At 38.3% G+C, this 14,207-nt stretch overlaps 1 protein-coding gene across 1 annotated transcript in view; it reads left to right on the forward strand.

Moving 5' to 3' along the window:
• ATP10A (ATPase phospholipid transporting 10A (putative)) overlaps positions 1–14,207 on the forward strand; it is a 116,858-nt gene that overhangs the window by 76,019 nt on the left and 26,632 nt on the right. Inside the window, exons 7-9 of the mRNA XM_009987211.2 lie at positions 529–781; positions 11,551–11,768; positions 13,298–13,492. Of these exons, the coding sequence (XP_009985513.2) occupies positions 529–781; positions 11,551–11,768; positions 13,298–13,492 (666 nt within the window). The remainder of the gene's footprint in view (positions 1–528; positions 782–11,550; positions 11,769–13,297; positions 13,493–14,207) is intronic.

Raw genomic sequence — 14,207 nt, forward strand, 5'->3', positions numbered from 1 at the left:
TTCTTCAGCAATTATAAAATGTGTTCTTCATTCAAATAATCTGTAGTGCAAAAGCCAAGACCAAAAATATTGTACCTGTGGGGAGGTTTATACTTCCCATATTGTTTCTTGTATTCCTGCAAAGTGAATTTGTAAATAGTCTATTATTTATGCAGAATAAATTTATCCCATCCTTTCACATTTACAGGATCCTGATTGTACTGTCTGTTTAGGGTGTTGTTTTTTTCCTTTTTCTTTCCCAGTTAGTTTCAAGTTCACCTTAGTAGCCAAAAATAGATTTGTTTCTGTCCAAGTTTTGATAATCACCCTTCTAGACATAATAATGCATTTCAGCTCTGCAATTCACCATAGGTTTTCCTCATCTAACACAGTAAATAAACTCTTTTCAAACGTGCTAATAACTTTACAGTACATGCTTAAAGTACATAACCTTTTTACATTCTAGTCTAGTACCAAGTTAACTAGATTTTACTAATTCAATGTATCCTTCTGTTTTCTCCTAATTCTCTTTCTTTTTGTGTACTCTAGGTTATGATTCCAATTTCTTTGTATGTATCCATTGAAATAGTTAAAATCTGCCAAGTATACTTTATTCATCAAGATAAAGATTTATACGATGAAGAAACAGACTCTCAGCTGCAGTGCCGAGCTTTAAATATCACAGAAGACTTAGGTCAAGTGCAGTTTATCTTTTCAGACAAGACTGGGACACTTACTGAAAACAAGATGGTTTTCCGAAGATGTACTGTTTCTGGAATAGAGTATTCCCATGATGATAACGGTGAGCTCATTATCTTGTTTTCTATCTAACAGTTGTACTTTGGGCAATCTGAAGTAGATAGAACAGTTCCTGTAATCTTGAATCAAAAAGAAAAAGAAAAACAAAATAAATTGCATGTACCCACTCAGCAAACTCCGTCATAGCTGTTTTCAGATTAGTATAATTTGATGTCTGTGTTCAGCTGGCAATGACAATCTTACCAGTGTTCTCTAACATCTACAGTATGTTGTCAAGACAGTTAAAGCTCCTGGCTTTCACTCCTGATCTAGTAAAGCACTTGAGCACATGGCTAATGTAAGCAAATTGAATAGTGCTACTGGTATCACAGTTGTTTTGTGTGTTTGAAGTATACTGTGTAAAATAACAGTTTTAAGCATACAGTCAGATTAGTGTCTGATCGAATATCTGGATTAAAATTATCCTTTTATGCTGAGAAATAAATGTAAACAAAGCTGCTGGTTTTCATGTTAATAAGAAAAACAGGTGATCTAATAGCATATTTTATGTTACCTTTGTCAGATTCTTTTCGGTGCTTCTGTGTGACAGGCGTCTGCATTGAGGTGCCTTCACTTCCTTATGAACACTGCAGTTGAGAGAATGTCCCCAAGTATCAGGTTCTTGAAACACTAAAAAGTCACTCTTTGTCACAAGAGAATGTAAGGGTTGTCGCCCCTGTGTCATCTCATCACCCTTTTAAAATTATGAAGTGGTTTCGTGTTTTTTGATTCATTTGTAATTTTTGTAATTTTCCTCTAACCTTTTGTTGTTATCATTTTCGACATAACAGATCTTAACTCTTCAAATCGTACTCTCTCTGTATGCAGGAAAATATTGATAGCTACAGTATTGCATTCCTATTTGCAAAAAATAAGTTTCTTAATCTACATAACATATAAAGATCACTGATTTGAAAATTTTCTCAAAGACCATTACAGAAGTTCAGTTTATGAATAAGATGTAGAATAAGAGAAATAATTAAAATAGACTGGAAAATCGAAAACATGCTTTCGAGAGTTCATAACATTACAAATTGGAGAAAGGTATGTTGAAGTTTTGGATTATGCAAGGACTGTTCTTTTTTCTCCTACTTTAAAGTAGTACTGAGACCTTACATTTAAGGCTCTCTTTTTCAAGAAACTAGGTGTTTGGGTAGTGTTACTATCCCAGTGTTACAGAAAGAACTTAAACAGGAAGAAGTTGTGACTTCCTACCTCTGTACTGTAAGTAAGAAAGAGAAAAGAATTAGAATTGAGAGTATGTTTCTGGACTCCTAATTCTGCTTGTGACGCTCTGATCATTAATTCTTTTTTTTTCTTCCTCCTTGCCATTGATCATTTGCTTGTTTGTACTAGTTTCAGAGTGTACTCTTATTCCTTGCAGGAATGATGATGGTACTGCCAAATAAAACAGTTCAGAAAGGGTATTTTTGTGAGCTTGGTATCATCAGCTAATGTGCAGGCTGAACTCAGGCTCCTGAATTTGAGTATTGAGTCTCAGATTTTTTTTCTTCAAATGTAAAGCATTTAACGGAAATCTAAGTTTGTGCATACTTTCCTCTTATGATTTCAGATTACAATATAAATGTTAATGAAAGCAGAGTGGACTTCACTACAAACTGAAGTGTCAAATAAATACCTAAAATAATTTGATTCTTTCTTCCATCATTCTTTTCACATATGGCTATGTTTAGGCTTTCTTATAACTCTAGTCAGTATAAAATTTCTGACAAATATAATTTTGAAATTGGCAAGAGAATTTATACACAATATTTTATACACAGTATTTGATCCTTTTTTTTTCCTCCTCTACAGAAAATAGGTCTGCCTCTGTCATTCTATATATAAATGGGGATCATTTCTATTGGTTTTATTCCCTATAATCAGAATTAATAACATAATGCACACTATTCTTCATTCAAGTCTTTTGTTAGCTCTGTTCTCCAGTGTGATTTTCTAACCATCTCTTATCTTTTCAGCTGCAGAAATCTTCTTATTTAGATATGGTAAAATGTCTATCACAGCTCTTTCTGGTTTTAGGGCATGCATCAACAACATTTCATTGTTGTGTGCTTACTTGCAAGTGATTTGTCAACCTCTTTTCTATGTCTTATACCAGAGTATCTGAATTCCTCACTCAGGTTTTGGGGCATGTGTTATAACTGATGCTATCCTGCTCTGCACCTCAGGTTTTGCTGAAGATTTCATGAATTAGAAAATTCTAACATCTTTCACTTGACAAGTGATCTAAGGCTGCAATATATGCAAGAAAACCATGTAAAATGCATCTGCCGTTTCTTATCTATTTCAAAGGTGATCTGTGTCTTTCTTCACTTATCTGAGCAATTTTTCAGGCATAGTGGTTTGTTACTTGGAATCAAACACTGAGTAGCACTTTAGACGAAGAAATGAATTTAAAATTGTTGTACATGGGTCAAAATTCAAAAGCTGAAGATAACAGGTCATTCTCTACTGTAAAAGCAGATAGCTCAGGGTGGAAATATCCTCCTTGTGAACTCTTGGGCCTAAGTTTGTTACTCTGCTGTGGCTGGGTGGTAAGTAGTGCCTGTTATTCCAGTTACTTGACCCTTCTCGTGATAAGATCCTGTTTTCAGTTATGGATAGTTTTACAAAACTTTAACTATTTGGTTCAAGTTTTCCATGCCAGATGTTTGCCTCAGGCATGAATTTTGGGGGAGAAATTTCAGTCAGAACAGCTCCATTCAGCCATATCCAAGAACAAGGCTAAGATGTAACAAACTTTTTTCCCATGCTGAGAAGTTCTGGCAAATTTTCCTCTGAAGTCATCTAGAGGCCCTATATTTTGGGGCTCGGCCATGCACACATACAGAGGGGACAGTTGTGCCTACAGTGGCAGATTGAGGTCTGAAATTTCCTCACTTTGGAACTTTAGTTTTCTGTTGAAGCATTTTTTTCTGCATAATCTAGGACTGCTGCATATCCATTAATTACTCAATCAACAGATTGTGCATAACTGTCACAGATTTTCTCTATGCTGCATTGTAAGCTTTTCTCCATAAAATTTGTTCACAGTTATGAGCAAGTATCCCTTTTTTTTTCTGTTCTACAGAGATTGTTATACTGCATTTGTCATCATCGTATCTGAGCTCCTTCCACTAATGCGTTAAGCAGTGTGTGTGACTTTCCTTATGTGTAGCTTGGTCTTCCCCTTCTTCCTCTCCCTATGCAGTGTGCAATTTCTTTGGGTTTGAGGGCTACTTAAGAGGCATGTGCTGCGCTGTGTTAGATTTGGCATGCTTGAGGTGGTATGTCTTTTTCATGAGTGGTGGGAGTGTCCTTATTTTCTTTGGAAATTTGTTCCACAAAGCCACGTAAATTCCCCATGTGAAAGGCGAGCTTTACGATTATGAGGGAGAGTTCTGTTTTACATCAGATGTGGACATGTTAATCATAGTTTTCATCACAGAGGTTTATGTGGACTTTATGCAGGGTTTAAGCAATTAAATGCTTTTAAAATAAAAACTGAAACCTTGAACATGACTTAATACTTTTTTTTAGGTAGTATAGGGAACAAGGAGACATTTTCATTAATTTGCTGGAGAAAACATTTTCCTCCAGAATTCTCTATGAGCTCTAACTTTCTGATGAGGCTGATGGCACTACACCCAGGAGTAAGGCATTGTTTTAGTCTAGACAAGAGATGACAAAAACATGAATAATAGAGGCCAATAAATTTCACCAGCATGGGACAGAATCTCTTGGCCAACTGGAGGTTGTACAAAGTATTACTCATGGGTACTGCTATGCGAGAGCTTAGCACCACAGAGGAATGCAGGAACGCTTGTGAACGCTGTGAAGGAAAGTGTACTCAGAAAAAGTTCCCTGATGTGAACTCCATCAAATATTCATCATTGTTGACGTCACCTATTATATTTTAGTGATGGATTATGCACTGATCGGGATCAAACTACAGGAATTTGCACTGCCCGTTTGGGCCCAATGGAGACTTATGTTGATAGGGATGGGATTCTTGTTACCTAATTTTGGATATTTGTATGGAAGATAGTCCTCTAGTGACTTTACAGTTACTGGAGAAAATTAATCCTTTGTAGGATGTAATTCATCAGAGCTATGTTAGACATCTATGATTGTTGTCTAATACGTGCCTATTTGTGGTTTAGAATTCTAAATGTAGGTGAAGAGAATTCCCACCTCACGTCTGTGTGACTTGCATTCTTAAATCTGTTCTGTTGTCTCCTTCAAAGGTTCTTCTTGATTTGAATAGTGTTAATTCAGGAGCAGGGTATGTCATGGACCACTCCAAGTGCAAGAATGATTGTCCCATTCATAAATGTCTTGGGCATTTATGGAATACCCATTGACTCTATACTCTGGTTAAACTCCAGAGTATACTTCCAATCTGTACTTTCTCCTAGCCCAAAAGAATGTTAGCACCAAAAAAAAGTGTTTCCCTATATGTACAATTACGTTGCAGTAACACAGCTCTTCCCTTCAGGCTAGTAGCCAGCTTCTAACAATTCTTGGAACTGGCCATGCGCCAAGTCTGTCTGCTAATCCCAGAGATAGTGGGTGCCCAAAAGCTGGCTATGCTTCTGAAAGTCATTATATAATTTAGCTACAACCAGATGCTCTTGGCCTGACATTTGTCCTAGCTGTTTTCCAAATGCTGGATTAATCGCACTCTTGCCTATGGCGTGTGATCTCTGTTTTTCTAGTTTTAGCCGCCCATTGTATGGAACTTTTGACAAAACACGAGTTGAATCTCCATGAATGCAACCACACAAATCTGAAAAATCTTAATTTTCATTCTTTGCATGCCTTCCAATGACTGTGAAAAAAACTCTAGACAACCTAAGAGCAGTTTATGGGGTTGAAGGCAGCTGATGAAAACCTCAGTGGTTTTCTCTTGCCTAGCAAACTTTCTTAATCACTAAATCTGAGAAAAGGAGTTTCTTTCTGCCCTCTGTTTTTTCTTGCTGAAGATTGGCCAGCAACTATTTTTCATAGGAAAAGGCATTATATTAAAAATATCTCTTTCTTAGTTTGGGGGGCTGTTTTGTAGTGGAACTTTATTACTCATTTTATATAGGCTGCACATTCCAACTATGTTGGAGAATTGGATTTATTGAAAAAAAGCCATATGCAACAATAAAACCTGTCCCATAAATGCAGCAGTTGCTTCCAAAGGGACTTCTCATCTGCTGCCTTTACAATTTGACAGTCTTCAGAAATCAGGATAGTCCATTTAGACCTTTCCCAGAAAGATCAAAACCTTTAGCAGAACTGGGTGCTCCAGGCACTCTGTGTAGCTTGTTTGTAGTTTCTCTGTACATTTGTTACTGCTTTTTGAAAAATTTTAGTTGGCAACTGAGGAGAGAACCAATGCCAGCAGATGTACAACTCAGTACATTGAGAGTGCTCCGTTTTAATTTCTGTAGAAGACAGAATAACTTGTATTTAGAGACAGGTAATACTTTTTTCTAAGCGTATACCTACACTCAAAATTGCTCTGGAAAATCTCCAGAAAAGTAGGGATTATCTCCATTTCTAAGTGGAGTAAAGAGTTCTTAATGAAGGACTTAAGGTTATTCATTTAAGCCCCTGGAGATGCCAAGAGGGGAGAGGAGGGAAAATCTTGGTGTTTTGTAATCTCAAGACTTTTTCTTATGGGGAAGTTCTTGTGCAGTAAATTAAGTTAGATTATGTTAGCACACTTCTACAAATCAATAGCACGCTAGCTTCTCAACTCGTTACGTAGACACTAGAAGGCACTTCAAAGTGGAATAAGCTTGCACTCATAATTTATAATAAGGAAATAAGGTGATGTAGTGGTGTAAGTAAGTACTACACATCTAGGTTTATTTCATGATAACTCAGTAACAGCCTTATTCAAAAGGTTTGGGATGAAATGGAATTATGCTATGGCAAAATTAGGGCCCACACACTGACAGCTGAATTATTCTGGTGTAGGGGGTCTGCAGCTTTATTCTGCTTTAAGGGAAGTCCTCTTGAGTTTCCTGATCCCACTTTTCTAGTGAGTGGAACATCTGGCTGTGTGGCAACAGCGTCTCCATCAGCCTGCAAAATGGATGCCTCACCATAGAACATGGATAGGATGGAAGGTAAAATGAAAGCAAGCAAAACCAAAAAATAATGAAATAAAAGGGGTTTTAAAATAAAAATAAAATAATGTCTCTTCAAATACTTAGCAGCTACTACAGGAGTTTTATTGTCCTTACCGTTGTCTTCTGAAATATGGAATAGAGTTCATGGAATAAGTATTAATTATTGTTTCTTCTTTCTGCTGTAAATATAAAATAAACTAGAGGATAATGAAATTTTACTTTAATTAATTGCATTGCTGTGTTTCTCAAAGTCATTTGTGTCTTTACCCTTAATAAAAAACTCTCTATCAGACAACAGACCAAGGCCATCAATTTTCAGTGCTGAAACTGAAAAGCATCCTACAACAATATCTTTCAGGTTGTAATGTTCACAGGAAAAGACTCTGAATCTGAGAGGGCTGAGTGGGTGGAGAGAACAGCATGTTCCCAAAGAAGCACGCTTTGCACAGCTGAAGCATTGTGAACCTTAACCATAACATAACGATTGAACTGGGTTTCATTATTTCTTCAAACTTTTTAATTCTTGCTGCATAATATGTAAGACTGCACTTGAGAAAATGTTGAAAGGTGCTAAGACCTGTTTTTTATCAAGCTTGCCTTGGTATAAACTGAAATAACACCATTTGTATCAAAAGAATTACATTTGACTTGGTTAAATGAGATTCTTCTCTTGTGTCTACTTTCCCTTTTTCTCTTTTTTCTCAGTGGCAGGAACAATTAAATGAATGTGCTGCAATGAAAACCTGTATAGAGAGCAAGACATAGGCTAGAAAGGACCATGCTATTGGTATAATACTAATAAATAAGCTGAGTGCTGCATTAGGAAACAGCTTTTGCTATGTGGAATAAACAAGATATTTTTAGATGTAATGTAAGAAAGAATAAAGAGCAAGGAAGAATACAAGAGATATGGTACGCAAGCATAACTGTATTGTGCATGAAATGCATTCTCTGCTTAAACATAGAGTTTTTATACGTGGAATAAAATGATAATCAGCTCAGGTTCTTTGGAGTCATGTAATGCAAGATGTGCTTTCAGAGCAGAAGCTTAAATTAGGTATGATTATTGAAGAAAACATGTCCTTTTTTGAAAAGCTCTGCTTAGGAGGGTGTTGGACCGACTGGGTAGGCTGTTTTGCAAAGCTGAAAAGACTAGCTGTACCCAGTCCTTTCCCTGTCAAGCAATATTACCTGTTAGGAGAAGAAGTGTAGCGTTCTGTCAGTCTACCATTCAAATGCCCAGCATCCACATTGAGGAAGATTATCCCTATGGAAAAATCCAAGCTTTTCTTATGCTTTTCCTGAGAGAGGCTGAATATCCATATGTCACGCCAGCTCTCCTTGAGACTGGGTTTGCTGCTAAGACCTTTAGTAAAGATGAGGCACAAAAATGTGCTTCTTATTCTTGATTTAAGTCTTAAACGCTGGTAAAGTGCAGAAAATCTTTCTGTTGTGTCATCTTGAGCTATGGTTTTTCAACCTGGGGCTTGCAGCATGTAACTGGAGCCTTGCAGAAGATAATTAAGGCAGAGCTTGCACTGTCAGGCTGGGCACTGCCCCCCACAGTCCTCATCCCAGGATGTGTGCTCCATCAGACCTCCCCAATGCAGAGAAGGACACAAGTCTTTCAGTGTGGCACTCCATTCTGGTACCGGAGGCATCCTCTTAAAGCAACACAATATGATGTCCACATGGTTCCTTCCTTCCTCGCATGCCTACATTTCCTTTGGAAGGAAACAGGGCTACTAGGGGGGACCAGTGAGCAGCCTGGCATACATCTTTGTTGATGATCTGGATCATAGAATCATAGAATCATAGAATGGTTAGGGTTGGAAGCGACCTCAAAGATCATCTAGTTCCAACCCCCCTGCTGTGGGCAGGGACACCCGCCACTACACCAGGTTGCCCAAAGCCTCATCCAACCTGGCCTTGAACACCTCCAGGGATGGGGCATTTACAGCTTCTCTGGGCAACCTGTTCCAGTTCTTCACCACCCTCAGGGTGAAGAATTTCTTCCTTAGACCTAATTGAATTCTACCCTCTTTCAGTTTAAAGCCATTGCCCCTTGTCCTATCACTACACGCCCTTGTAAAAAGTGCCTCTCAAGCTTTCTTGTAGGCCCACTTTAAGTACTGGAAGGCTGCAATAAGATCACCCCGGAGCCTTCTCTTCTCCAGGCTGAACAGCCCCAACTCTCTCAGTCTGTCTTCATAACAGAGGTACTCCAGCCCTCGGATCATCTTCATGGCCCTCCTCTGGACTTGCTTCAGCAGCTCCATGTCCTTATCAGTGCTTATATCCTGATCAGTGCTTATGACACACTGCAGATGACTTTGGGCCCTCCTTCTGATATAGACAAACCTATGATCAGTTGAATTAAATTCACAGTATAAGGATCTGTGCTTCTACTGGGAAAACACTTAGAGACTTACAGAGCAGAAGAAAGTAGGAATTAGTGATCAAGAGTAATGAGACAAGTTGGAACTGTGCTGTCCCAAAGCACATGCAGCAATTTGCAGAAAGCAGCCTGTGCAGGTGAACTTACTTTGTTTCCTTGCAACTCATTACCATGCAAGAGAAGGGCCAAGCAGACCAGAGACCTCCCTAACTTCTTGAGCTGTCTTCTAGGTTCTGGCATATGAAACAAAGGACAAGGTAGGCACTGAAAGGAGAATACGACGGAGCTGTGCATAGCTTTTGTTTGCAGCTGCGCGGCTCAGTGAGCAGCTGCCCTCACAGTGCAGAACATGCTGTTGCTCAACCTCTTTCCCACCACATAACACAGAGGAGCATAAATCACACCAAATGATGCTAATGAAGGAGACTCGTTAGTCATCCGCACCAGCCTCAGGGCCTGAGCTGAGGGGCTATATTCGAGCTATGGGGCAGAAGTGATCTGCAGTCTGCCCTGCCCTCTTCTCTGTGTCTCGAAATGCACTACGGCCCTTTCTGCCTCCATGGCCTGAAGCTTCTTCCAGCACGAGCCAGAGTGCAGCACGAGACGTTATGCACCTGGGCAGGCAGTTAGAGCAACGACCGGGTGTGTATTCACAGCCAGGACTGGGAAGCTCTCCCGACTCCCACATTTCCTGTATGTGTTACAAATGAAGTTGAAAAAGAACCTCTGATACATGATACTGTACTGATAGAGCTATCACCATGTACTGTGTGTGGTCTGGTTTCAACTCCTCTGACTGCTTTCTGACAGCTAAAACATGTTTGAAAATTGCAGCGGATGGCGAGGATGGTTTTTTCTTTGATCGTAAAGCTAGCTACTTTAAAAGTGATACCATGCCAAACTCAGTATATGTAGTGTAATGTAAGATTTTTCTCAGGAAGTATTTTGGAAGATAAATCTTTTTTTTTTTTTTTTTGTTAAATGCCTGAATAATTAACTTGCATGCTAGTGATTTTTCATTTAACATTAGGAAAGTCTAATTTGTTACACCAGAGAACCGAAACAAAGCCAAGCCATAAGTATGTAACTTGTACTGTATATCTGGATAGCGTACATTATTTTGAAAGTATAATGAAAAGCCTTTCAATGAATACCTAATGAAGGAATAAATAGATACCTGTTAGAGTGGCATGTGCCTGCCTAATGAATAACCCAGATTATTAAATGCCCATGGTCTTTAGGAATGGAAAAATATGCTACACATTGGTTAGAGCTAAATGGAGGCTGTCATTAGAGGGGCGGGGTTCCACAGCTGTTTCACACTTCTTCTTTCTGTTTAGTTTTTAACTTCTGTATATCAAAGTGCCAGGATCAGTTTCTAGTGTTAATTGTTGTAGCTGAATTTTTGGCTGAGGAAGCATTTGTCTAAAATCTTATCGTTGAGAAAAACTCTTTCGTTCTGTGTACACTAGGTATTCCTCACTGCAGGAAATTTTGATAGAAACAAGTGTTGCAGCAGGTGAGGGTACCCTGATTTTGATACTGCATGCTGCATTGTCCTGCCTGTCATGCTGTTCAACAAGGGAGGGAAAGACTCTAGGGTGGCTTTAGCACTAGGCTAGGAATCAAGAAACCTAGGTTCATGTCCCTACTCTGTGGCAGATGACCCTGACTCTGAGCGTGGCTTGTACACTGTCTGTACCTCATCTCTGTATATGGAATAGGGGCAGTAGTGCCCTATAGGTGTGTTGTTCTGAGGACAGTTCAATTGTCGGTTAATTGGTACTGGGTAGATGTGACGTTTTTGCTGGAAAACTCTTCCTGTGAACTTTCCATGTTCTGTTGGAAAGGACAAGAAAGATTTCTGGATTGTTTATTTCATTCTCAGACTGCAAGCGAGGACCAAATTATTTGGTTCATTTCATCAGACTGAGCTGCAGAATAGTCTTCAGGAATGCAGTGACTTAACTGCAAGTGTAGCTGCGTTTCAGAGAGAGTGTGGTGATGAGGAAGGAAATGTGTTGCGTTACATTTCTAATTATGTTCTCTGCATCCTCTTTTAGATACTACCATTCAATTAAGACTAGACTTTGTTATCGCCTGATAATGGAATCATTCATTCCTAGCATGGAAGCACAGTATAATATTAAAACCAGATCACTTGAACAAAGTCACTGTGTCCCTCTCACTCTTTCTCAGCCACATTTAACATACACTACATTTCTTCCTCTGTATTTTTACTGATAGCCAAACGCTTAGCGATGTACCAAGAACCTGATTCTGAGGAAGACGAGGCAGCCCCAAAAGGAGGAACTCTGTCCCAGCGTGATAGTATCTGCAGCCATCAGAGCATCAAAGTAATCCACAGAAGCCAGAGCACCAAAACCCACCGGCGCACAGGCAGCAGAGCTGAAGCAAAAAGAGCAAGCATACTCTCGAAGCATACTGCATTCAGTAGCCCAATGGTAAGTCATGAGAACCAAATGCACAGGGTCCTGTATCTTTTAATAGAACAATGTCTCGAAAAGGGAAAGGTGAAGAAATCTGTAGCACATTGTGCACCTCTTATACTCTTATAGACTTCGTCTTGGAATTTTTTCTTCAGTAGTCACAGCTGTTTGTAAAAAACCAATCAAGTATTGGCATAGATCTTATCTAAATACCTCCTCTGTGGGAACAAGCTAAAGGTAGAGACAATCTGAAAACTTTGGTTTAGTTATACCTTGATTTTGGAAAGAAAATGTATGCCTTCCCTTTATCTACAGAAGCTGAAAGTAGCATAAGGTTTGAGGTAAAAGATTCTGATTGCTCTGCATATACCTCTTATTTTCTGTTTTGTCAGAGGATTTTAAAATTAACAAGTGCTGGGCTGGACACTGTGTGTTCTAATTTCTAGATACTGTTGACATACACCATAGCATAATTTTTAGTGTGGTTTGAGGTTATCAGTGGATTGCATGTATTGTATTTTAAAAAAATAAAAAACTTTACATTTCAAAATTTCGGTGAATTTATCTCCTTACAACTTTGCTTTGTTTAATTTATTTTATGCTGTTGTAATTCTGTGGAAGTTTTATGTGAGCTGAATTGTAATAAGAGAGCAGAGAAGCCAAGTCTTGTCTATCTAGGGATTTTGCATTGTTGCACTGTTGACACAAATTCACCCTTAAAACAAATTACAAATATAGACAAAGAAAAATGCTGTTTGCACTGAGGGAACTTCTTGAATTCAGTCAAGAGTAAGCTCTTTTGGTACAATTCCAAGCTGCAGTTTTTACACACGGGGTGCTGTGGTTGCTCAGATTCATCAGCTGGTGAGCATCAGCAGATAAAATTCTACTGAAGAGCCTTAGATCAATTTGTCTTTTAATCTTCTGTATCCTTGCATCCTACTATCTTAAGAAATACTGGAGTTTGCTCTGACAAGAATTATATTAAATAAGTGGAAAGTGCTGATGAAATAGAGTGGAAAGTGTTCTGTGTTTCAATGTAAAAAACCACATAAATTACCTTCAACTGTGTGGATGGTTGTTCTCTAACAAACAGTCCAAGACAGTTTCATTTTATTGTGCTGATGTAAGACTGAGCTTTGAATGTCATTGCTGTCTAATTTTTCCTCTCTTTTGGTCTCTGTAGTGTACCACCCTTTAGTAATAGATAATAAATCTCTTGAATTAGGCAGGAGAGAGGAAGGAATATTAGTATGAAACTCTTCTCCTGTCCGCTACTCCCAAAGTAGATTAATATTGCCGCTATAATTATCTGTAGTGAAAAAGTTGATAACACAGGTACTCACATTTCCATTTCTATTGGTAGGCTCATTGTTAACTGTTTATTGTCTAGAATGAGTGTCTTATAGTCTCCACCTCCACTCTGTGAAGTAAGGCCACCATAAAACTCTTGGTATTGGCACTTCTTTGAATGCTTTGATTGCTTGTTGCTACTTTGGAAATTTGCAGAATCACAGATATTAATTACTGGTATTTATTACTAGGAGAAGGACATCACACCTGACCCGAGCTTGTTAGAAAAGGTGAATGAATGTGCAAAGCATCTGGAGGCCATGAGGAGCCACGAACAGCCATTATCCCATCTGAGTCCAGAACTATGTGACATCTTTGACTTCTTCATCGCTTTGACTATATGTAATACAGTTGTGGTTACTGCACCAAATCAGCCCCGACAGAGGGTGGGTTAAAGAAACAGGAAAAGAAAGTTTAAGCCTCTTTTGCATTGATACTAATTTATCTTGTAATTTGGGGAAATTAAAACCTCTTGTTCTAGTGAGAAACAACTAGAACTAGTTGTGAGACAACTCTTAGAACTGCTGTGCGATTGAGCAGGTTTAGTTAAGCATTAGTTAAATGGAGTATGTCAGCTATTTCACTTGCCTTCAAGGTAAGATGTGCTTTCATTGATAATTTCAAGATACTTCTGAAACTTTCCTGATTTCTTGTACTGTAACTTACTCATTTAATAAGTGTAAGTATATATGTATGTGTGGAAACTAATTTGTAAATGTGCAAGACTTCCCAGGAAAGAATATAAGCTGTCTGAATATTTTGTACGTATGGATTAAATTAAGAAAAAGCTGAGATTTTTAGAAAGTTTAAAAAGAGAATATACTTAAAAATCATCGCTTAAAATGTTCGAACCATATAAAAGATGCATCTTAAGCTCATTATGAGAAATAATGATCATTACTGCTCAAATTGGCTTAAACCAGTGCCATTGATGAATGACAATTTCAAAAATGCAATGCCAAGATGATCTGTAAGACAAAAATATAATGGAATGTAGTATTAAAGCTAGCCACCAGCTGGAATTTCCATTCTGGAGAAAATTCTGAGAGTTGTTTCTGTTCCAGCTTGGAATAAAAAGTGAACTAGTCTGCAAAATGACAT

This window comes from Tauraco erythrolophus, chromosome 1, assembly GCF_009769465.1.
Source record: "Tauraco erythrolophus isolate bTauEry1 chromosome 1, bTauEry1.pri, whole genome shotgun sequence".
Classification (NCBI taxonomy): Eukaryota; Metazoa; Chordata; class Aves; order Musophagiformes; family Musophagidae; genus Tauraco; species Tauraco erythrolophus.